Here is a 20,740-nt window from a genome sequence, read left to right on the forward strand (position 1 = left end):
CTACCCCTGTCGTTGGTTTTAATAACTACACCATTTCCCGGAAAAGCGCGACTCGACTAGAATTTATTCTGAAGGGTTTGCCTGGATTTGGCTGTTTTATGCTTTGCGGGACATAATTGCATCGATAACAGAAAATGCATAGGTCACTCACCTTCTGATTGCACTATTTTATAGCATAAGTAAATCAAATGCAATCTTATTCTCTAATTATATTATTTAGGATAATCGGCGGGAATACATGTGGAATGATTACTTCATTGAGCCAGGATATTGTACATTGATACGTCATGCAACTGCTACATGCAGGATCCTGCAATATATTCGTTTATTGGCTATGCTCAACACTTCCTCGTCACACCTTATCTCTCACAACAGCATGATTTCTCGGAAATCATGTTGCCTGAAGTTTGAGCGCGCCTGTATGTACAGTTCTGCCTCAGCGCAGATGCGGACTGCTGCCAAAACTGTCCCCCCACCAATGAAGAGTGTGCATGATACTATATTGGGGAAATCCCACCCACTTTATATAAAAACAAGTTTCCTTCAGCAGATTGTACACACTGGAAAATGAAGACCTGAGTGGATATTAACGTTACAAGGAATCACAGAGTAATAATTTCCCGTTCCATCTTCACAAAAGGAAATACCTGCTTTTAGGCTCAATTACAAATCACCGGGATTAAGCGAAATCATATTGTAGCTGTAAGTGATTTTATTTTATTATTGTATGCACTGGGCTACGTGGAAACGTTGTGTTTGTGCTAGTGCTCTTTGTACATATTTATAGCAGATATACTTGTAATTTATAGTATATGCTATTTTCTATTCAATTGACTGGGATTTGTTTTTCCATGTGTGCAGCAGCGTGCGTTTTGTCATTGGGCACATATATCCCACATATTGACAGATCTTATTTACGCTTGACACGAGGCTAGAAGCAAAGTGGTGTGCGCGGTGCGCTCATTTGTGAATTTAACGAGACATGGAACAATGCAGTTATAGCTTTGCAGTAGTATATTTATGACATTTCAAGAGTTGTAGTTAAATATAAAGTGTAAAGTTTTAGTGGATCAAGGTTGCAACACTGTAATTTAGAGGCACTGTAATGCATTGGTCAAAATATGCATGCGCTTGTTCAGTGCACGATTAAAGTGTGCGTGGTTGAATACGTCTGTTCGTTCTTTTCAAGAGCTATAGAACCCGCTCCCTTTAACCTCGAATGCAACATAAATAGCCATATAGCATCAGTGGCGGAAAAAGTACCCAATTTTCATACTTGACTAAAAGTAAAGATACCTTAATAGAAAATGACCCAAGTAAAGAGTTACCCAATAAAATACTACTTGAGTAAAAGCCTAAAAGTATTTGGTTTAAAAAAATACTTAAGTATCAAAAGTACAAGTATAAATCATTTCAAATTCCTTATATTAAGCAAATCAGATGGCACCATTATATTGTTTATTTATTTATGAATAGCCACTCCAACACTCATTCGCATCATTTACAAACGTGTTTAGTGAGTCCGCCAGATCAGAGACATTTTCCTGTGCTGCTAAGCGATCAAAATGTAAACAGAGAAAATGTATGGAGTAAAATGTACATTATTTTCTTTAGAGATGTAGTTGAGTAAAAGTTATCAAAAAATATATATAAATAGTAAAGATACACCAAAATAACTACTTAAGTACTACTTTAAAGTATTTTTACTCAAGTACTTTACACCACAGTATAGTATAACCGTGCATCTGCTTGAATAAGATAATTAGAACACTTTAAAATAATTTCAGTGTAGTCCTAAAATGCACATGATAGACATACTAGTAGTACTGCTGTCTTTCACTGATTTGCACATATTTCCAGTAATTTGCCAGTTGTTGGCAATGGTCATAGTAGCTACATCACACTTCCTGGTCATGAACTTCACTGAGCGCACTAAACATCTGCACTAACTGAGCAGGGTAGTGGGTGGGAGTGACGTGCTTGTACATCTACCCCAATTGCCATGTGCCTAAAACTAAGTTTCTCTCTTCTCCTTGATCTCCCAGGAACCATGCCTGTGTCTAGGATGAGAATGAGGCCTTGGCTGGAGGATAAGATTGAGTCCAACTCCATCAGTGGATTGGTGTGGGTGGACAAGGTAAGACTTTCCTGCTCGTCAAACTCATCTAATGATTTTTTTAAATCTACAAAGACACTGTCATTGTATGAAGAGAGCTCAGTCGAGGCATTGACAACAAAACATATTTACTACTATTACCCATGAACAGGACTACTCGTCATTGTAAATAAGAATTTGTTCTTAACTGATTTGCCTAGTTAAATAAAGGTTAAATAAACAAAACAAAACAAAAATAACAACTAAGCATGTACAGGAGACGCTGGGGTGAGAGATAGGCGGCGCTAATTTGAAACCCATTTTTTTGGTGGTTTTGTCCAGGACAAGAAGATATTCTCCATCCCATGGAAGCATGCTGCACGTCATGGATGGGACCTGAACAAGGATGCCTGTCTATTCAAGCAATGGGCCATGCACACAGGTGAGCAAATGACACATACCTAGACTACCTAGTGTGGAATAGCCCCTCTTATAATCATGTTATTTTGCTAGATGAACAATATGCACTTCAGCACCTTAGGGTTTTTCAATCTACTTTCTGCATCGTAATAACAATGATATTACTTGTCTGTTGATGCAGGGAAATTCATACAAGGCGAGACTACACCAGATCCTAAGACATGGAAGGCTAATTTCCGCTGTGCAATGAACTCCCTTCCTGACATCAAGGAGGTGAAAGACAAGAGCATCAACAGAGGGTCTGGAGCGGTGCGCGTTTACAAAATGCTGAACGTCAGCACAAAGCCAAATAACAAGAGGTCAAAAGCAAAGGATGCAAAGAAAAATGACAAGGTTACATTACTTTTTAACTGCAGCAATCTTTAGAATCCCTTTATCATCACTTGTAGTACTGTTTTCCCTCTCCTGAATAAAGAGCGGTGCATGTATATTTAGCTGGCTGTATTCAGACCAGTGACAACAGAGATGAATGTTTCAATCTTATTTAATGTTTTGCTGTTTTCTCCTCTAGGGGTTAAAGATCAAGACAGAGGAAATGGACTACAGTGCAACCCATTGCCTCGAGGATCGCAACACCAACACACACCTGCAGGAGGACAGAAAGATACAGGAGAACAAAGTCGACAGCTCAGACAACCTAGGGGAGACCATCACAGCAGCGTCATATCTTGATGGCTCTGTCAATGACCCTGATGTTCCAGACTTTATCACCTCTGTGGAAATAGGACCAGACAGCATCAACTACTACTCGTCTTTCCAAGTGTCACCAGATCACTCCACAGGTAAGATTAAGCTTCCTGGATGCTTGTGTTTGATTCAACTCTGTGTGTGAGTGTGGGCTGCAAATGTAATTGAGGTTTGCGCAATGCTCATGTCAATTTTCCTTCAATTTTACAGACTATGAAGATTTGAACGAAGAAACACTTATTGAGGTACGTTTGTCTCTACCAGTACATGTTCAGTGTGCTTTTTTCATTATCAGGAATACCCATGTTTACCAGATATTCTGCATTGAATTAAAAAAAATTCTAACACAGTTAAACCAAGCAAAAATGCAACCAGGCTCATCCCCTGTGTTTTGCTCTTTCAGATTGCACAGCATTGGGAGCAATTGGGGCAATTGGAGCTGCCAGGCAATGTAAACAGCAAGGGGTTCCTGAGCAATGAAGTAGCTACAGTAGAGTCATACAACACTGCAGAGTCTAACCACAGTCCAGAGAGCCAATGGAGTGATAACTCAGGTAAATGATGCTAGAGGGAATCTGGCTGGTTGTTATACTGTAGTATTCAACGGCAGGGTTTCATCATGTCTGTGAAACATTTGCTAGTCAAAATGAAAGACTACAACAGGAAAACAAAACTGATGGAATCCAAGGGCCTTTAGAAACATTTGAGAGAAAAAATGTATATGTGTCAGACGATTGAGGAACGTATTTCAGTCAATAGTGTTTCCTTCTCATGTGCATAAGGTGTGAAACATAATAATGCATGTAAGGTAAACAGATGGCAGAGATAAGAACTGAATGATTACACCGGAGCCTAAGTTTCTGTTTTTGTTCTTCATTACATCAAAATCCTAAAACAAGGCTGCTCTCAACATTGCACAACACAGAGAAAATCTGTAACTTCATTCAGCTGTGTTTCTCTTGCATCACTGACCAGCTTTGTTTTGTTTGCCATATAGGGTCGGAAATAGAGCTGCGGTTATACACAGAACTGAGCTCAGGACTACCAATGGCTGAAGATCTCCTCTCTTACACCGACCACTGGGCTCTGAACAACACACTGAACAACAGCACGACCAGTTATCTCCAACAGATCTCTTGCCCACTTTGAGCCCTGCCTGGATCTCCTGCCCACTCTAAGCCCTGCCTACTCTTTCTCAGAGACTGTTCAGAAACAAAAGACTGACTCTACAGTCTAAAAGACTTCTTTATTTCGTGACCTCTGAACTTTAAGCTACACCATCTTTGCCGTTTGACCTCTGCTGTTCTGTGACAGTTGGTGGATCTCTGAAGTGATAAAGCATTTGACAGGAAGTAGACATTTTTAACCAAGTGTCAGGCTCTCTGTGTTTCAAGTCTTTGTTAAATCATTGTGCTCATAGCTGTATTGATAATTTACAAGATCCATAATTGATATGAGGGCACCTATCCTGTTGCCAGCACAACGCAGAAACTCTCCACTTGGGTGGGCAACGTTTTTTTCTGTTTTTTTCTGTTTTACTGTGAAAAACAATTCCGTTATTTACACTTGTATATAGCTGTATATTCCAGGACAATAATCATTCATAACAAACTATTATGAAAAAATGTCTGTTAATTTGGTGAAAAGTTTTAAAGATGTACTGTTTTGTGTATTGAATCTGTAAATACTGTATTTGTATTAAATATTTGTGTTGTGGTTTGTTTTATACAAAATAAATAAAATACCAACTTATTTTGTAGTGCATAGTGTGTATAGTATAATATACTTATTATCTAATACTTCTTATATCTGCCATGACAAAGAGGACAGACTTTTAGAGGTTTTGATGAGCCTGTATGACCTGATTCGTTAGTTAGCTGTCTAAGAGACATGGGGAGCTGCAGTACTGCAGTGACAACAGCCTGGCGGCAAGGTTATAGTAACATTACAGTGTAATAATTGTAAAATCAATCCAATACATATGAAATAATATTTTCTTGAAAACAGCTTTAAAAGGAGTCTTAGTGGCATTCATAAAAGTGGCAGGGCTTTTAACTGAGCATGAAAGGGTTTATTTTAATGGTGAAGGTCACTTAACACAGCATTGTGTGTAAATCACATGATTAATCCTAACTGTTGTAAACTACTTCCATAAATACATTAGAGAGGAATTACATTATCAGACTGAAGCCTATAAAACACTGCTGCACATTTTTCATGTCAAGTTTGTTACATTCCTTGGAAACGGGTCAAACTGCTTTGACAACTGCAATGTAAAAGTAATTGCCTAACTTAAAGAAATTGAGTAGTGTCTACTCAAACATCTCCAACGGTCAGTAGAACTCAAATCACAAAAGTGGTACTAACTCACTGTATGTCAATAAGATTTCTTATCACTTTGAGTACTGTTAACAAATATTAGGTTACTGTAACGCTAGTCTTCCTCCTCTTCTGAGGAGGAGTAGTAGGAAGGATTGGAGGACCAATGCGCAGCGTGGTAAGTGTCCATATTTTAATAAAGAAAATAGAACACTGAAACAAAAACAACAAAGTGAACGAACGAAAACGAAACAGTCCCGTATGGTAAAACACAGACACAGGAACCAGGAACAATCACCCACCACCCACAAAGACAAAACAGGCTACCTAAATATGGTTCCCAATCAGAGACAACGATTAACACCTGCCTCTGATTGAGAACCATATCAGGCCAAACACATATAAACAGACAAACTAGACATACAACATAGAATTCCCACTCATATCACACCCTGACCAAACAAAACATAGAAACAACAACGCAAACTATGGTCAGGGCGTGACAGTACCCCCCCCCCCCCCCCCCCCCAAAGGTGCGGACTCCGGCCGCAAAACCTAAGCCTATAGGGGAGGGTCTGGGTGGGCATCTGTCCGCGATGGCGGCCCTGGCGCGGGACGTGGACCCCACTCCACCAGTCATTACCCGCTCAGGCAGCTCTGGACTGAAGGGCGGCTCAGGCGGCTCCTGACTGAAGGGCGGCTCGGGCGGCTCAGGCGGCTCAGGACAGACGGGCGGCTCAGGCGGCTCAGCACCCACCCGTAGCACGCACTCCAGTAGGTATATCTCACTGGTCACCCCCAAAGCCAATTCCTCCTTTGGCCGCCTTTCCTTCCAGTTCTCTGCTCCCAATGACTGGAACGAACTGCAAAAATCCCTGAAGCTGGAGACTCATATCTCCCTCACTAACTTTAAGCACCAGCTGTCAGAGCAGCTCACAGATCACTGCACCTGTACATAGCCCATCTGTAAATAGCCCATCCAACTACCTCATCCCCATACTGTTATATATTTATTTTGCTCCTTTGCACCCCAGTATCTCTACTTGCACATTCATCTTCTGCACATTTATCACTCCAGTGTTTAATTGATATATTGTAATTATTTCAACACTATGGCCTATGTATTGCCTCACCTCCCTTATCCTACCTCATTTGCACACACTGTATATAGACTTTTTCTATTGTATTATTGACTGTATGTTTGTTTATTCCATGTGTAACTGCGTTGTTGTTTGTGTCGCACTGCTTTGCTTTATCTTGGCCAGGTCGCAGTTGTAAATGAGAACTTGTTCTCAACTAGCCTGCCTGGTTAAATAAAGGTGAGAAAAAAAAACTAATAATAATTATGACTTTGTGGCTGTGTTAACTAGTGACGACCCATCGGGGAGCTTTTCAAACATTTGTTCCAGACACCTGATCTCTCCGCTAGCAAAATTTTACACTAACCAAACTCCACCACTGTATCTGAGACAGAGAAGCATTCCTACATTAATTACCTCATACTCCTTCTACTGGTACTCCCTGTAAATAGCCCCATTATTGTTTTTCATTGTTCACTGTGTATTTAGTCCTCGTGTCACTATTTCAATTTTTTATTTAATTTTGTATCTTTAACTCTGCATTGTTGGAAAAGGACCTGTAAGTAAGCATTTCACGGTTAGTCTACACCTGTTGTTTACGAAGCATGTGACAAATTCAATTTGATTTGATTTAAAGAACTAGCAAGATCTATCACAGTAGCTCATACTAAAAATTAATTGCTTCTGAAAAGCAAAGTACATGTACTGCTTCTAATTGACAGAGACTTGACAGTACATTACTTCACTGCCATTATCACTTTGGCTGCTGTAGGTTCAATCACCTTTGTCCATCTACAAACACATAGCCCATTAACTATACAATTGTAATGTTATACCCCTGAAAGGGAGGAAATATGAAAAATTATTCACACTGACACTTAGCATCAGCGACTGTTTAGTCTGTTGTAATGATGAATGGCATGATATCACCAACTCTATAAATAGATATATATTTTCTTAAGTTACATAGCATTCACATTTGTATTCCTAGGCATTACTAATCAAGCCCCGCACAAACAGACATCAATGGAGCACACAGATGATTGTATTATCACATTCACATTAATTGTTAGAATATTACTATGGATGCTGTATTAATATCAGTGATGTAGTGGTAAAAGTTGGGTAATGGGTAAACTGTAAACTCCAGTAGGCGATCGACCACCGATATAAACGAAAACGTGGGACATTTTTAGAACTGTGTTGTTTGCGTTTTTTATTTCATTTTTAATATAGTCCTATAGGGAAGACAAGCCTACATTAAAATGAGATGTTCATATTGAAACATATCTTCTTTTACAAAGTTCCTAATTTGTTTGATGAGATTAGTACAGATTTTCTCAGGAGACCCCACATGGGGCCTCGAGCCCAAGTTTGAGGTTGTCACTAGTTACCACAGCCACCAAGTCAAAATTGGTTCATGAAAACAAAATAGCTTTTTGGTCTTAATTTAAGGTAAGGGTTAGGCATAAGGTTAGCAGTGTGGTTAAGGTTAGGGTTATGGTAAGGGTTAGGCATAAGGTTAGCAGTGTGGTTAAGGTTAGGGTTATGGTAAGGGTTAGGCATAAGGTTAGCAGTGTGGTTAAGGTTAGGGTTATGGTAAGGGTTAGGCATAAGGTTAGCAGTGTGGTTAAGGTTAGGGTTATGGTAAGGGTTAGGCATAAGGTTAGCAGTTTGGTTACGGTTGGGGTTTGGTTTAAAATCTGATTTTATGAAGACAAATTGTAGAAATAGGCAGGTTTTAGCAATAATTATGACTTTGTGGCTGTTGTAACTATACACGGCCCAAGCTTGGGAACCACTGTACTAACCTCTCTGCTTGCTTCCTTTCTCTCTGTCTCCTCTGCTTCCTGCATGCATAGAGAGAAATGGTAATGGCGTCTTTTTCTAGGCACTAACTCAGCCATTGCTCGTTGGGCAAAGCCTATAAGGAAAATAAATGCAGTTTTTGGAGGGTTTATGGATAAACACAGAAAATAACGTATGTGATAAACACAAGTTTAGGAGATCTTATACGTTTTGTTCTATGAGATAAACTACATCAGCTAATGACACTTTTCGTGAATTTTGAAGAATTTATTTTCAAATAAAAAACACAAATCACATAAAACCGTCATAATTCAAAAAGGTAATGTTAACTGACTGCTATTATCTCATAGAACAACATGTATACAATTTCCTAAATCTGTGTTAACCTCAGACCTTATTTTGAGCGTTTATTACCAAACCCTATTCTTTTCCCATAGGTATGGCTGAACGAACCAGAGGTAATTTATTTCCGAATATTAGGACTACAAGCTGGCGAGCTTTATTGCAGCCTGCCTCAGCCTCACCACTGAGCGCCACATCACTGTTCTGCAGTTGCCACGGCGCCCTAGCAGCAGCCTAAGCAGAGAGCTCCTGTACATTTTGGTAATTAATTAGTTTATGGCATGTTTTTTAACCAACACTTTGTTTTAAAGAATGAACAATTAATCTATCTAATTAATGTACTTTAATCAGAATCCACCACAGCGTTAAGACAAGCTGGCAAGGAATTTGTTTGTTTGGCTAGCTAGCTAAAGTTAGCTGTTTTGATTCCAATGCCAGCCAGTGTCCAGGTGTTGAGGATGGAAAGAAGCCGAAAGCAATATGGCAGAGGTGTGCAATAATGAGGATCGTAGGGAGGTCAAAGTTACAAGGCTGCGCTTGATTTAACATTGAAATGTGGTGTGCTTTCTGGGGCCACATAATTGCCGTAGCAGCATCCAATGGGTGCTTAATTTTGGTAGTAGTGAATGAGTGGCTAGCTAGCTAGCTACCTACTACTGAGTCCATGGACCTTAGTGGCTAAACTAAAACTTAATCTGACAGCTCTACTACGGAAAAGACAGAAACGGCGAGACACGTTGATGAGACCGCACTGCCTGCCTCCAGACTCTCCAGACTCGCCCTGCTAGACCACCTCCCTCACATGACCACTCAAGTCATGAACTTTCTAGTGACTGTCCATCCCCTTATGTTGATGTTGTTTTTCTAAATTACTTGTAATTTTGTGCTTTGAGATTCTTTGAAAAGCACTTTAAGTTGAATAAATTATTAATCACTGTCTCAGTAGCCTTCCCTCTAAAGCAAATGTATTGTAGTGACCTGCACAGACAGCTGTGTGTTATGTGTTAGGCTATTAGTTGGTTGTGTTGTACTTACCAGTACCCAGTGTTCGCGGGGTCCAACATGCCAATCAACCTGCTATCTGCTATCACGGGAATGCCTGGAATGTTCTGATGCCGGGCATCCTGGTGGTTGGCGGAGTGGCGTGGAGGGGGGTTCGGCAGGGGGATGGAGCATTGGAAGTTAAGACCAGGTTTAGCCATTGTTCTCTCTCTTACGTCTGGGCTTCACAAGAGAAAGTCACTGTTGTTTTATAGGGTATCCTTCATTTATTTGGCGTGGGCTACGGCCAAACAGTAGCCTGTGAGAAGTTGGGTTAATAAACCGTAAATTTGTAAACTCAATCCTCTGTCTGGACAATTGTTCCTTTATGATCTAGTCAGGTCATTACAGTATTATAAGAAGTTAGTAGCCAATGTTTTGCTCCTGTTGAGGTAGGCTCTGTTTAACATTAGCTTTCTACTTCATCCATCTATCTAATATTAGCCAGAGCCCTTCAACTTTACTGCAATATAAGTCTGCTGGCCGGCAGCTATCTATAAGCGACTATTTACCAGGTGTGCACTTACTCTCAGAATGAGTCCGTTTTTGTTTGGGGGATGTCACTGCAGGCGTTGCAGGACTGTTTTAAAATGCTGGCGTCTAGTCGAACTCGTCTAGGCAAACTGAACGAGTGTGCTCGCATACTCTTTGAAAAGATCTTTGCTTGAATGACAAGAAAAAAAAAATGGCAATAGTACCGTTTGTCCATCTTGAGACACCGTAGCCAGTATACACTTCTTCAAACTAGTCAGAATTAATGAAATCAGTCATTAATTTTGACATTTATGCAGACGCGATCTTGGGTCATGCAATTTTACATCTGAGTAAGAGGTTTGGTGCAGTACTTCAAGTATCTTTTGTTGTATAAAAACTATCGGCCTATATCGAATCTTCCATTCCTCTCAATTTTTTTTGAAAAAGCTGTTGCACAGCAACTCACTGCCTTCCTGAAGACAAACAATGTATACGAAATGATTCAGTCTGGTTTTAGACCCCATCATAGCACTGAGACTGCACTTGTGAAGGTGGTAAATGACCTTTTAATGGCGTCAGACCGAGGCTCTGCATCTGTCCTCGTGCTACTAGACCTTAGTGCTGCCTTTGATACCATCGATCACCACATTCTTTTGGAGAGATTGGAAACCAAAATTGGTCTACACGGACAAGTTCTGGCCTGGTTTAGATCTTATCTGTCGGAAAGATATCAGTTTGTCTCTGTGAATGGTTTGTCCTCTGACAAATCAACTGTACATTTCGGTGTTCCTCAAGGTTCCGTTTTAGGACCACTGTTGTTTTCACTATATATTTTACCTCTTGGGGATGTCATTCGAAAACATAATGTTAACTTTCACTGCTATGCGGATGACACACAGCTGTACATTTCAATGAAACATGGTGAAGCCACAAAATTGCCCTCGCTAGAAGCCTGTGTTTCAGACATAAGGAAGTGGATGGCTGAAAACCTTCTACTTTTAAACTCGGACAAAACAGAAATGCTTGTCCTAGGTCCCAAGAAACAAAGAGATCTTCTGTTGAATCTGACAATTAATCTTGATGGTTGTAAAGTCGTCTCAAATAAAACTGTGAAGGACCTCGGCGTTACTCTGGACCCTGATCTCTCTTTTGACGAACATATCAAGACTGTTTCAAGGACAGCTTTTTTTCCATCTACGTAACATTGCAAAAATCAGAAATGTTCTGTCCAAAAATGATGCAGAAAAATTTGTCCATGCTTTTGTTGCTTCTAGGTTAGACTACTGCAATGCTCTACTTTCCGGCTACCCGGATAAAGCACTAAATAAACTTCAGTTAGTGCTAAATACGGCTGCTAGAATCCTGACTAGAACCCCAAAATTTGATCATATTACTCCAGTGCTAGCCTCCCTACACTGGCTTCCTGTTAAGGCAAGGGCTGATTTCAAGGTTTTACTGTTAACCTACAAAGCGTTACATGGGCTTGCTCCTACCTATCTTTCCGAGTTGGTCCTGCCGTACATACCTACACATACGTTACGGTCACAAGACGCAGGCCTCCTAATTGACCCTAGAATTTCTAAGCAAACAGCTTTCTGACCATTCCTCTTTCTCGGAGGACCTGAGCCCTAGGACCATGCGTCAGGACTACCTGGCATGATGACTCCTTGCTGTCCCCAGTCCACCTGGCCGTGCTGCTGCTCCAGTTTCAACTGATCTGCCTGCGGCTATGGAACCCTGACCTGTTCACCGGACGTGCTACCTGTCCCAGACCTGCTGTTTTCAACTCTCTAGAGACCGCAGGAGCGGTAGAGATACTCTTAATGATCGGCTATGAAAAGCCAACTGAAATTTACTCCTGAGGTGCTGACTTGCTGCACCCTCGACAACTACTGTGATTATTATTATTTGACCATGCTGGTCACTTATGAACATTTGAACATCTTGGCCATGTTCTGTTATCTCCACCCGTCACAGCCAGAAGAGGACTGGCCACCCCTCATAGCCTGGTTCCTCTCTAGGTTTCTTCCTAGGTTTTGGCCTTTCTAGGGAGTTTTTCCTAGCCACTGTGCTTCTACACCTGCATTGCTTGCTGTTTGGGGTTTTAGGCTGGGTTTCTGTACAGCACTTTGAGATATCAGCTGATGTACGAAGGGCTTTATAAATAAATTTGATTTGATTCTCAGGCATAAAAGTAAGCGCCTTTATATTTTTGAGAAGATATATACCACTTTAAAACGGTGCTGATGTATTGCTTCTGAACAAGCAGCAGTTTAAGTTAGTTTTTTTAGTTGTTTTGATGGTTGTGAAATGAGCTCAGTAACACAACCCCAACACAGCACAGCAGGGTAACTTCCCCTAACACAAGTAGACAGAAAACTCTTTTTGGTATTCCCCTAACATTCAGGCCTCATTAACCAGCATGGTTGTACATACTGACTCTCCACCAAGGGTGTGTTATGCAGTAACTCTGGTTTTCTGCAAACATTACCCACAGTGAAAATAAGTTACCTCTGACCACCCAGGCCACTCATTCAAAAACACAACATATAGTCGTTATTGGGGTTTAAACATATACAGTGGCTTCAGAAACTAGTCACACCCTTATACTTTTTCCACATTTTGTTGTGTTACAGCCTGAATTTATAATTAATTAAATTGAGATGTTTTGTCACTGGCCTACACACAATATCGCATAATGTCAAAGTGGAATGATGATTTAAATTTTTTAAACAAATTGATTACAAATTAAAAGCTGAAATGTCTTAAGTCAATAAGTATTCAACCCATTTGTTATGGCAAGCCTCAGTAAGTTCAGGAGTAAAAATCTGCTTAACAAGTCACATAATAAGTTGCATGGACTCACTCTGTGTGCAATAATAGTGTTTAACATGATTTTTGAATGACTACCTCATCTCTGTACCCCACACATACAATTATCTGTATGGTCCCTCAGTTGAGCATTGAATTTCAAACATATTCAACCACAAAGACGAGGGAGGTTTTCCAATGCTTCGCAAAGAAGTGCACCTACTGGTAGATGGATAAAAATAAAATACATTAAATATCCATTTTAGCATGGTGAAGTTATTAATTACACTTTAGATGGTGTATAAATACACCCAGTCACTACAAAGATACAGGCGTCCTTCCTAACTCAGTTTTCTCCGGAGAGGTAGGAAACTGCTCAGGGATTTCACCATGAGCCCAATGGTGACATTAACACAGTTTCAGAGTTTAATGGCTGTGATAGGAGAAAACTGAAGATGGCTCAAGAATATTGTAGTTATTACACAATACTAACCTAATTGACAGAGCGAAAAGAAGGAAGCCTGTACAGAATAAAAATATTGTCATGTGTGCTCCCTCTCCGGCCTCTAGGTCACCAGGCTGCTCGTTATGGCGCACACCTGTCACCCTCGGTACGCGCATAATGACACTCACCTGGACTCCATCACCTCCTTGATTACCTACCCTATATATGTCACTCCCTTTGGTTTCTTCCCCAGGTGTCATTGTTTCTGTTCCTGTGTCTTGTCTGTGCGTTGCTCGTGTTTTGGGTTATGTTGTGTTTATTTATTAAAACACTCACTCCCTGAACTTGCTTCCCGACTCTCAGCCCACATCGTTACAAATATTCCAAAACATGCATCCTGTTGGCAACAAGGCACTAAAGTAATACTGCAAAAATTGTGGCAAAGCAATTAACTTTTTGTCCTGAATATAAAGTGTTATGTTTGGGGCAAATCCAATACAACACATTACTGAGTACCACTTTTCATATTTTCAAGCATATGTGTCACGTTCCTGACCTTATTTGCCTTTGTTTTACTTTGTTTGGTTGGTCAGGACGTGAGCTGGGTGGGTAGTCTATGTTATGTGTTTCTATGTTGGGTTGAATGTGTTGCCTGATATGGTTCTCAATTAGAGGCAGGTGTTTGACGTTTCCTCTGATTGAGAACCATATTAAGGTAGGCTGTTCTCACTGTTTGTTTGTGGGTGATTGTTCCTGTGTCTGTGTCTGTTGCACCACACAGACTGTTTCGTTTGTTTGTTCGTTTGGCTAGTCTTTCCTGTTCGTGCGTTCTTCGTGTCTATATGTAAGTTCTCAAGTTCAGGTCTGTCTACGTCGTTTGTTGTTTTGTAGTTTGTGTAAGAGTTTTCGTGTTTCGTCTTTCTTTAATAAATATCCATTATGTCTGCATACAACGCTGCGTTTTGGTCCGACCCTTACTCCTCCTCCTCATCCGAGGAGGAGGCATTAGACAGCCGTTACAATATGCTCTCGGCCTGTGCCGCAAGAGGGCGGAGTTAAGGCATCAGCATGCTTCAATTCGGCTGGCGTCTAGTCGAACTCGGCTAGGCAAACCGAACGAGTGTGATCGCATACTCCCTGAAAAAACCTTGCTTGAATGACAAGAAAAAAAGTGTCAATAGTACCGTTTGTCCATCTTGAGACACCGTAGTCAGAATTAATCTAAAATAACTAATGAAATGAGTCATTAATTTTGACATTTATGCAGACAAGATCTGAGTCACACAATTTTACATCTAACTAAGATGTTTGGTGCAGTATTTCTCAAGTATTTTTTGTTGTTGCATGAAAACAATTTGTCTCTTGTTGAAAGACAAACACTTCATTGAAGAATTCCTACTCTTGACCAATCACTGACTTTGGCTTGCCCCAAGATTTTTGTTCACAAACAGCCGAAAAAACACTTTGACATTATGCGATAGTGTGCTGGCCAGTGACAAAACATCTCAATTTAATTAATTTTATATTCAGATTGTAACAGAACAAAATGTGTAAAAAGTAAAAGGGTGTGAATAGTTTCTGAAGGCACATTACTGAGTACCACTTTCCATATTTTCAAGCATAGTGGTGGCTTTATCATGTTATGGGTATGCTTGTACGCTAAGGACTGAGGAGTTTTTCAGGATAAAAAAGAAACGTAATGGAGCTAAGCACAGGCAAAATCCTAGAGGAAACCCTGATTCTTTCCACCAGATATTGAGAAAGGAATTCATCTTCAGCAGGACAATAACCTAAAACACAAGGCCAAATCTATACTGGAGTTGCTTACCAAGAAGACAGTGAATGTTCCTGAGTGGCCGAGATACAGTTTTGACTTAAATCTCCTTGAAAATCTATGCAATACCTGAAAATGGTTGTCTAGCAATGATCACCATCCAATTTGAAAGAGCCCGATACATTTTTTAAAGAATAATGGGAGAATGTTGCACAATCCAGGTGTGGAAAGCTCTTAGAGAGCTCTTAGAGACTTAAAGCTCGTAGAGATGTAAAGCTCTTAAAGACTCAAAGCTGTAATCACTGCCAAAGGTGATTCTAACATGTGTTGACTTAGGGGGTTGAATACTTATCTAATCAAGATACACTGAACAAAAATATGAATGCAATATTCAACAATTTCAAAGATTTTACTGAGTAACAGTATAAGGAAATCAGTCGAATGAAATACAGTGGGGCAAAAAAGTATTTAGTCAGCCACCAATTGTGCAAGTTCTCCCACTTAAAAAGATGAGAGAGGCCTGTAATTTTCATCATAGGTACACTTCAACTATGACAGACAAAATGAGAAAATAAATTCCAGAAAATCACATTGTAGGATTTTTTATGAATTTATTTGCAAATAATGGTGGAAAATAAGTATTTGGTCACCTACAAACAAGCAAGATTTCTGGCTCTCACAGACCTGTAACTTCTTCTTTAAGAGGCTCCTCTGTCCTCCACTCGTTACCTGTATTAATGGCACCTGTTTGAACTTGTTATCAGTATAAAAGACACCTGTCCACAACCTCAAACAGTCACACTCCAAACTCCACTATGGCCAAGACCAAAGAGCTGTCAAAGGACACCAGAAACAAAATTGTAGACCTGCACCAGGCTGGGAAGACTGAATCTGCAATAGGTAAGCAGCTTGGTTTGAAGAAATCAACTGTGGGAGCAATTATTAGGAAATGGAAGACATACAAGACCACTGATAATCTCCCTCGATCTGGGGCTCCACGCAAGATCTCACCCCGTGGGGTCAAAATTATCACAAGAACGGTGAGCAAAAATCCCAGAACCACACGGGGGGACCTAGTGAATGACCTGCAGAGAGCTGGGACCAAAGTAACAAAGCCTACCATCAGTAACACACTACGCCGCCAGGGACTCAAATCCTGCAGTGCCAGACGTGTCCCCCTGCTTAAGCCAGTACATGTCCAGGCCCGTCTGAAGTTTGCTAGAGAGCATTTGGATGATCCAGAAGAAGATTAGGAGAATGTCATATGGTCAGATGAAACCAAAATATAACTTTTTGGTAAAAACTCAACTTGTCGTGTTTGGAGGACAAAGAATGCTGAGTTGCATCCAAAGAACACCATACCTACTGTGAAGCATGGGGGTGGAAACATCATGCTTTGGGGCTGTTTTTCTGCAAAGGGACCAGAACGACTGATCCGTGTAAAGGAAAGAATGAACGGGGCCATGTATCGTGAGATTTTGAGTGAAAACCTCCTTCCATCAGCAAGGGCATTGAAGATGAAACGTGGCTGGGTCTTTCAGCATGACAATGATCCCAAACACAGTGGCTTTGTAAGAAGCATTTCAAGGTCCTGGAGTGGCCTAGCCAGTCTCCAGATCTCAACCCCATAAAAAATCTTTGGAGGGAGTTGAAAGTCCGTGTTGCCCAGCAACAGCCCCAAAACATCACTGCTCTAGAGGAGATCTGCATGGAGGAATGGGACAAAATACCAGCAACAGTGTGTGAAAACCTTGTGAAGACTTACACAAAACATTTGACCTCTGTCATTGCCAACAAAGGGTGTATAACAAAGTATTGAGATAAACTTTGTTATTGACCAAATACTTATTTTCCACCATAATTTGCAAATTAATTAATTAATTAAAAATCCTACAATGTGATTTTCTGGATTTTTAAAAATCATTTTGTCTGTCATAGTTGAAGTGTACATATGATGAAAATTACAGGCCTCTCTCATCTTTTTAAGTGGGAGAACTTGCACAATTGGTGGCTGACTAAATACTTTTTTGCCCCACTGTAAATACTTTAGGTCCTAATCTATGGATTTCACATGACTGGGAATACAGATATGCATCTGTTGGTCACAGATACCTTTAAAAAAAACAGTCAATATCTGGTGTGACCACAATTTGTCTCATGTAGCGCGACACATCTCCTTCGCATAAAGTTGGTCAGGCTTTTGATTGTGGCCAGTGGAATGTTGTCCAACTCCTCTTCAATGGCTATGTGAAGTTGCTGGATATTGGTGGGAACTGGAACAAGCTGTCATACACTTCGATACAGAGGATCCCAAACGCGCTCAATGGGTGACATGTCTGGTGAGTATGCAAGCCATGGAAGAACTGGGACATCTTAAGCTTCCAGGAACTGTGTACAGATCCTTGTTGCATTTATATTTGTGTTACGTGGACACACCTACTCATTCAAGGGTTTTTCTTTATTTTTACTATTTTCTACATTGTTGAATAATAGTGAAGACATCAACACTATGAAATAACACATATGGAATCATGTAGTAACCAAAAAAGTGTTAAACAAATCAAAATATATTTTATATTTGAGATTCTTCAAATAGCCATCCTTTGCCTTGATGACAGCTTTGCACACTCTTCGATCATTTTCAAGTTCAGACTCTGGCTGGGCCACTCAAGGACATTCGGAGATTTGGGTTGTTGTCCAGTTGGAAGGTGAACCTTAGCCCCAGTCTGAGGTCCTGAGGGCTCCTTCATCAAGGATCGCAATGTACTTTGCTCTGTTCATCTTTCCCTCGATCCTGAATAGTCTCCCAGTCCCTGCAGCTGAAAAACATCCCTACAGCATGATGCTGCCACCACCATGCTTCACCGTAGGGATGGTGCCAGGTTTCCTCCAGACGTGACGGTCTTAATACTTATGTAAATAAGGTATTTGTTTTTTATTTTAATACATTTGCAAAACAAATCTAAAAACCTGTTTTTGCTTTGTGATTATGGGTTGTTGTGTGTAAATTGCTGGAGGATTTTTTATTTATTTAATACATTTTAGAATACGGCTGTAATGTAACAAAATGTGGAAAAAGTAAATGGGTCTGAATACTTTCTGAAGGCAGTGTATAGTACACAAAGTAAATTACTGGTCAACATCTAAATATTGCTCCCAGCGTTGATCAAAGCTCAGTAAGCTTAGAATCTTGATCTGACAGTTGTAATTGCGCCTGCCTCTTTGTGAAGGAGTGGAATCATGAATAGTGGTTTGATCGTTATGTTTGCCTGCGTGGGCTACTAAGTTCTCATAATAACCATGCTTACAGAGAGAAGGCTACTGAGACAGACAGTGATGTGACGCTCAGTGGTGAGGCTGAGGCAGGCTGCAATGCATGCAGGAGGAAGCAGTGGAGACAGAGAGAGAAAGGAAGCATGTGTAACAGTATAGCTTCCGGTCCCTCTCCTCGCCTCTACCTGGGCTCGAACCACACATCGACAACCTCTGCACACATCGACAACAGCCACCCTCGAAGCATCGTTACCCATCGCTCCACAAAAGCTACGGCTCTTGCAGAGCAAGGGGAACAACTACTTCAAGGTCTCAGAGTGAGTGACGTCACCGATTGAAATGCTATTAGCGCACACCCCGCTAACTAGCTAGCCATTTCACACCGGTTACACATGCAGAGAGAGAGGTTAGTACAGTGGTTCCCAACTTGGGTCGTCACTAGTTACCACAGCCACACAGTCATAATTATTGATAAAACCTGCCTATTTCCACAATATCTCTTATTCAAATCTGATTTTAAATTAAACCCTGAACCTTGACCACACTGCTAACCTTATGCCTAACCCTAACCTTCAATGAAGACCAATATTTTTTGTTGTTGCCAATTTTGTCTTTGGGGCTGTGTTAACTAGTGACAACCCCAAACTTGGGGTCGGGGCCCCGTGTGGGGTCTCCTCAGAAAATATGTACTAATCTTATCAAACAAGTGAGGAGTTAAAACAAAGAAGATGTGTTTCATGGCTTATCTTCCCTATAGGCCTACAATAAAATGCAATCAATACAGTTCTAAAAATGTCATACGTTTTCGTTTACAGTTGAAGTTGGAAGTTTACGTACACTTAGGTTGGAGTCATTAAACTCGGTTTTCAACCACTCCACAAATGTCTTGTTAAACAAACTATAGTTCTGGCAAGTCGGTTAGGACATCTACTTTGTGCATGACACAAGTAATTTTTCCAACAATTGTTTACAGACAGATTATTTCACTTATAATTCACTGTATCACAATTCCAGTGGGTCAGAAGTTTACATACACTAAGTTGACTGTGCCTTTAAACATCTTGGAAAATTCCAAAAAATTATGTCATGGCTTTAGAAGCTTCTGATTGGCTAATTGACATAATTTGATTCAATTGGAGGTGTACCTGTGGATGTATTTCAAGGCCTACCTTCATACTCGGTGCCTCTTTGCTTGACATCATGGGAAAATCAAAAGAAATCAGCCAAGACCTCAGAAAAAACCTTGTAGACCTCCACAAGTCTGGTTCATCCTTGGGGGAAATTTCCAAACGCCTGAAGGCACCACATTCATCTGTACAAACAATAGTACGCAAGTATAAAACGCCATGGGACCACGCAGCCATCATACAGCTCAGGAAGGAGATGTGTTCTGTCTCCTAGAGATGAACGTACTTTGATGCGAAAAGTGCAAATCAATCCCAGAACAGCAAAGGACCTTGTGAAGATGCTGGAGGAAACAGGTACAAAAGTATCTATATCCACAGTAAAACGAGTCCTATATCGACATAACCTGAAAGGCCACTCAGCAAGGAAGAAGCCATTGCTCCAAAACCACCCTAAAAAAGCCAGACTACGGTTTGCAACTGCACATGGGGACAAAGATTGTACTTTATGGAGAAATGTCCTCTGGTCTGATGAAACAAAAATAGAACTGTTTGGCCATAATTGTTATGTTTGGAAAAAGGGGGAGGCTTGCAAGCCGACGAACACCATCCCAATCGTGAAGCACGGGGGTGGCAGCATCATATTATGGGGGTGCTTTGCTGCAGGAGGGACTGGTGCATTTCACAAAATAGATGGCATCATGTGGAAGGAAAATGATGTGGATATATTGAAGCAACATCTCAAGACATCAGTCAGGAAGTTAAAACCTCTAACGAGTCTCCCTCCCGGATCCGGGATCCTCCTCATCAAAAAAGCTGACTAGCATAGCCTAGCCTAACGCGACAGGGATATCATATAATATAATTTCATGAAATCACAAGTCCAATATAGGAAATGAAAGATAAACATCTTGTGAATCCAGCCATCATTTCCGATTTTTAAAATGTTTTACAGCGAAAACACAATATATATTTATATTAGCTCAC

The 20,740-nt window shown here is 40.6% G+C and overlaps 1 protein-coding gene across 1 annotated transcript; it reads left to right on the forward strand.

The window, feature by feature from the left end:
• The first annotated feature begins 568 nt into the window (after positions 1-568).
• Positions 569-5,014, forward strand: LOC120056870 (interferon regulatory factor 1-like). The gene is made up of 8 exons (XM_039005124.1): positions 569-702; positions 2,046-2,137; positions 2,438-2,537; positions 2,697-2,908; positions 3,087-3,357; positions 3,473-3,507; positions 3,666-3,816; positions 4,260-5,014. Exons 2-8 carry the CDS (start codon positions 2,051-2,053, stop codon positions 4,409-4,411), a joined length of 1,008 nt encoding a protein of 335 aa, XP_038861052.1. The 5' UTR covers positions 569-702; positions 2,046-2,050; the 3' UTR covers positions 4,412-5,014.
• The last annotated feature ends 15,726 nt before the right edge of the window (positions 5,015-20,740 follow it).

This window comes from Salvelinus namaycush, chromosome 12, assembly GCF_016432855.1.
Source record: "Salvelinus namaycush isolate Seneca chromosome 12, SaNama_1.0, whole genome shotgun sequence".
In the NCBI taxonomy this organism is placed as follows: Eukaryota; Metazoa; Chordata; class Actinopteri; order Salmoniformes; family Salmonidae; genus Salvelinus; species Salvelinus namaycush.

Coding starts and splice junctions, on each gene's coding strand:
- LOC120056870 (XM_039005124.1), top strand. CDS start 2,051: ATGCCTGTGTCTAGGATGAGAATGAGGCCTTGGCTGGAGGATAAGATT. Junction 2,138..2,437: donor GATTGGTGTGGGTGGACAAG/GTAAGACTTTCC, acceptor GGTTTTGTCCAG/GACAAGAAGATATTCTCCAT. Junction 3,358..3,472: donor GTCACCAGATCACTCCACAG/GTAAGATTAAGC, acceptor TCAATTTTACAG/ACTATGAAGATTTGAACGAA.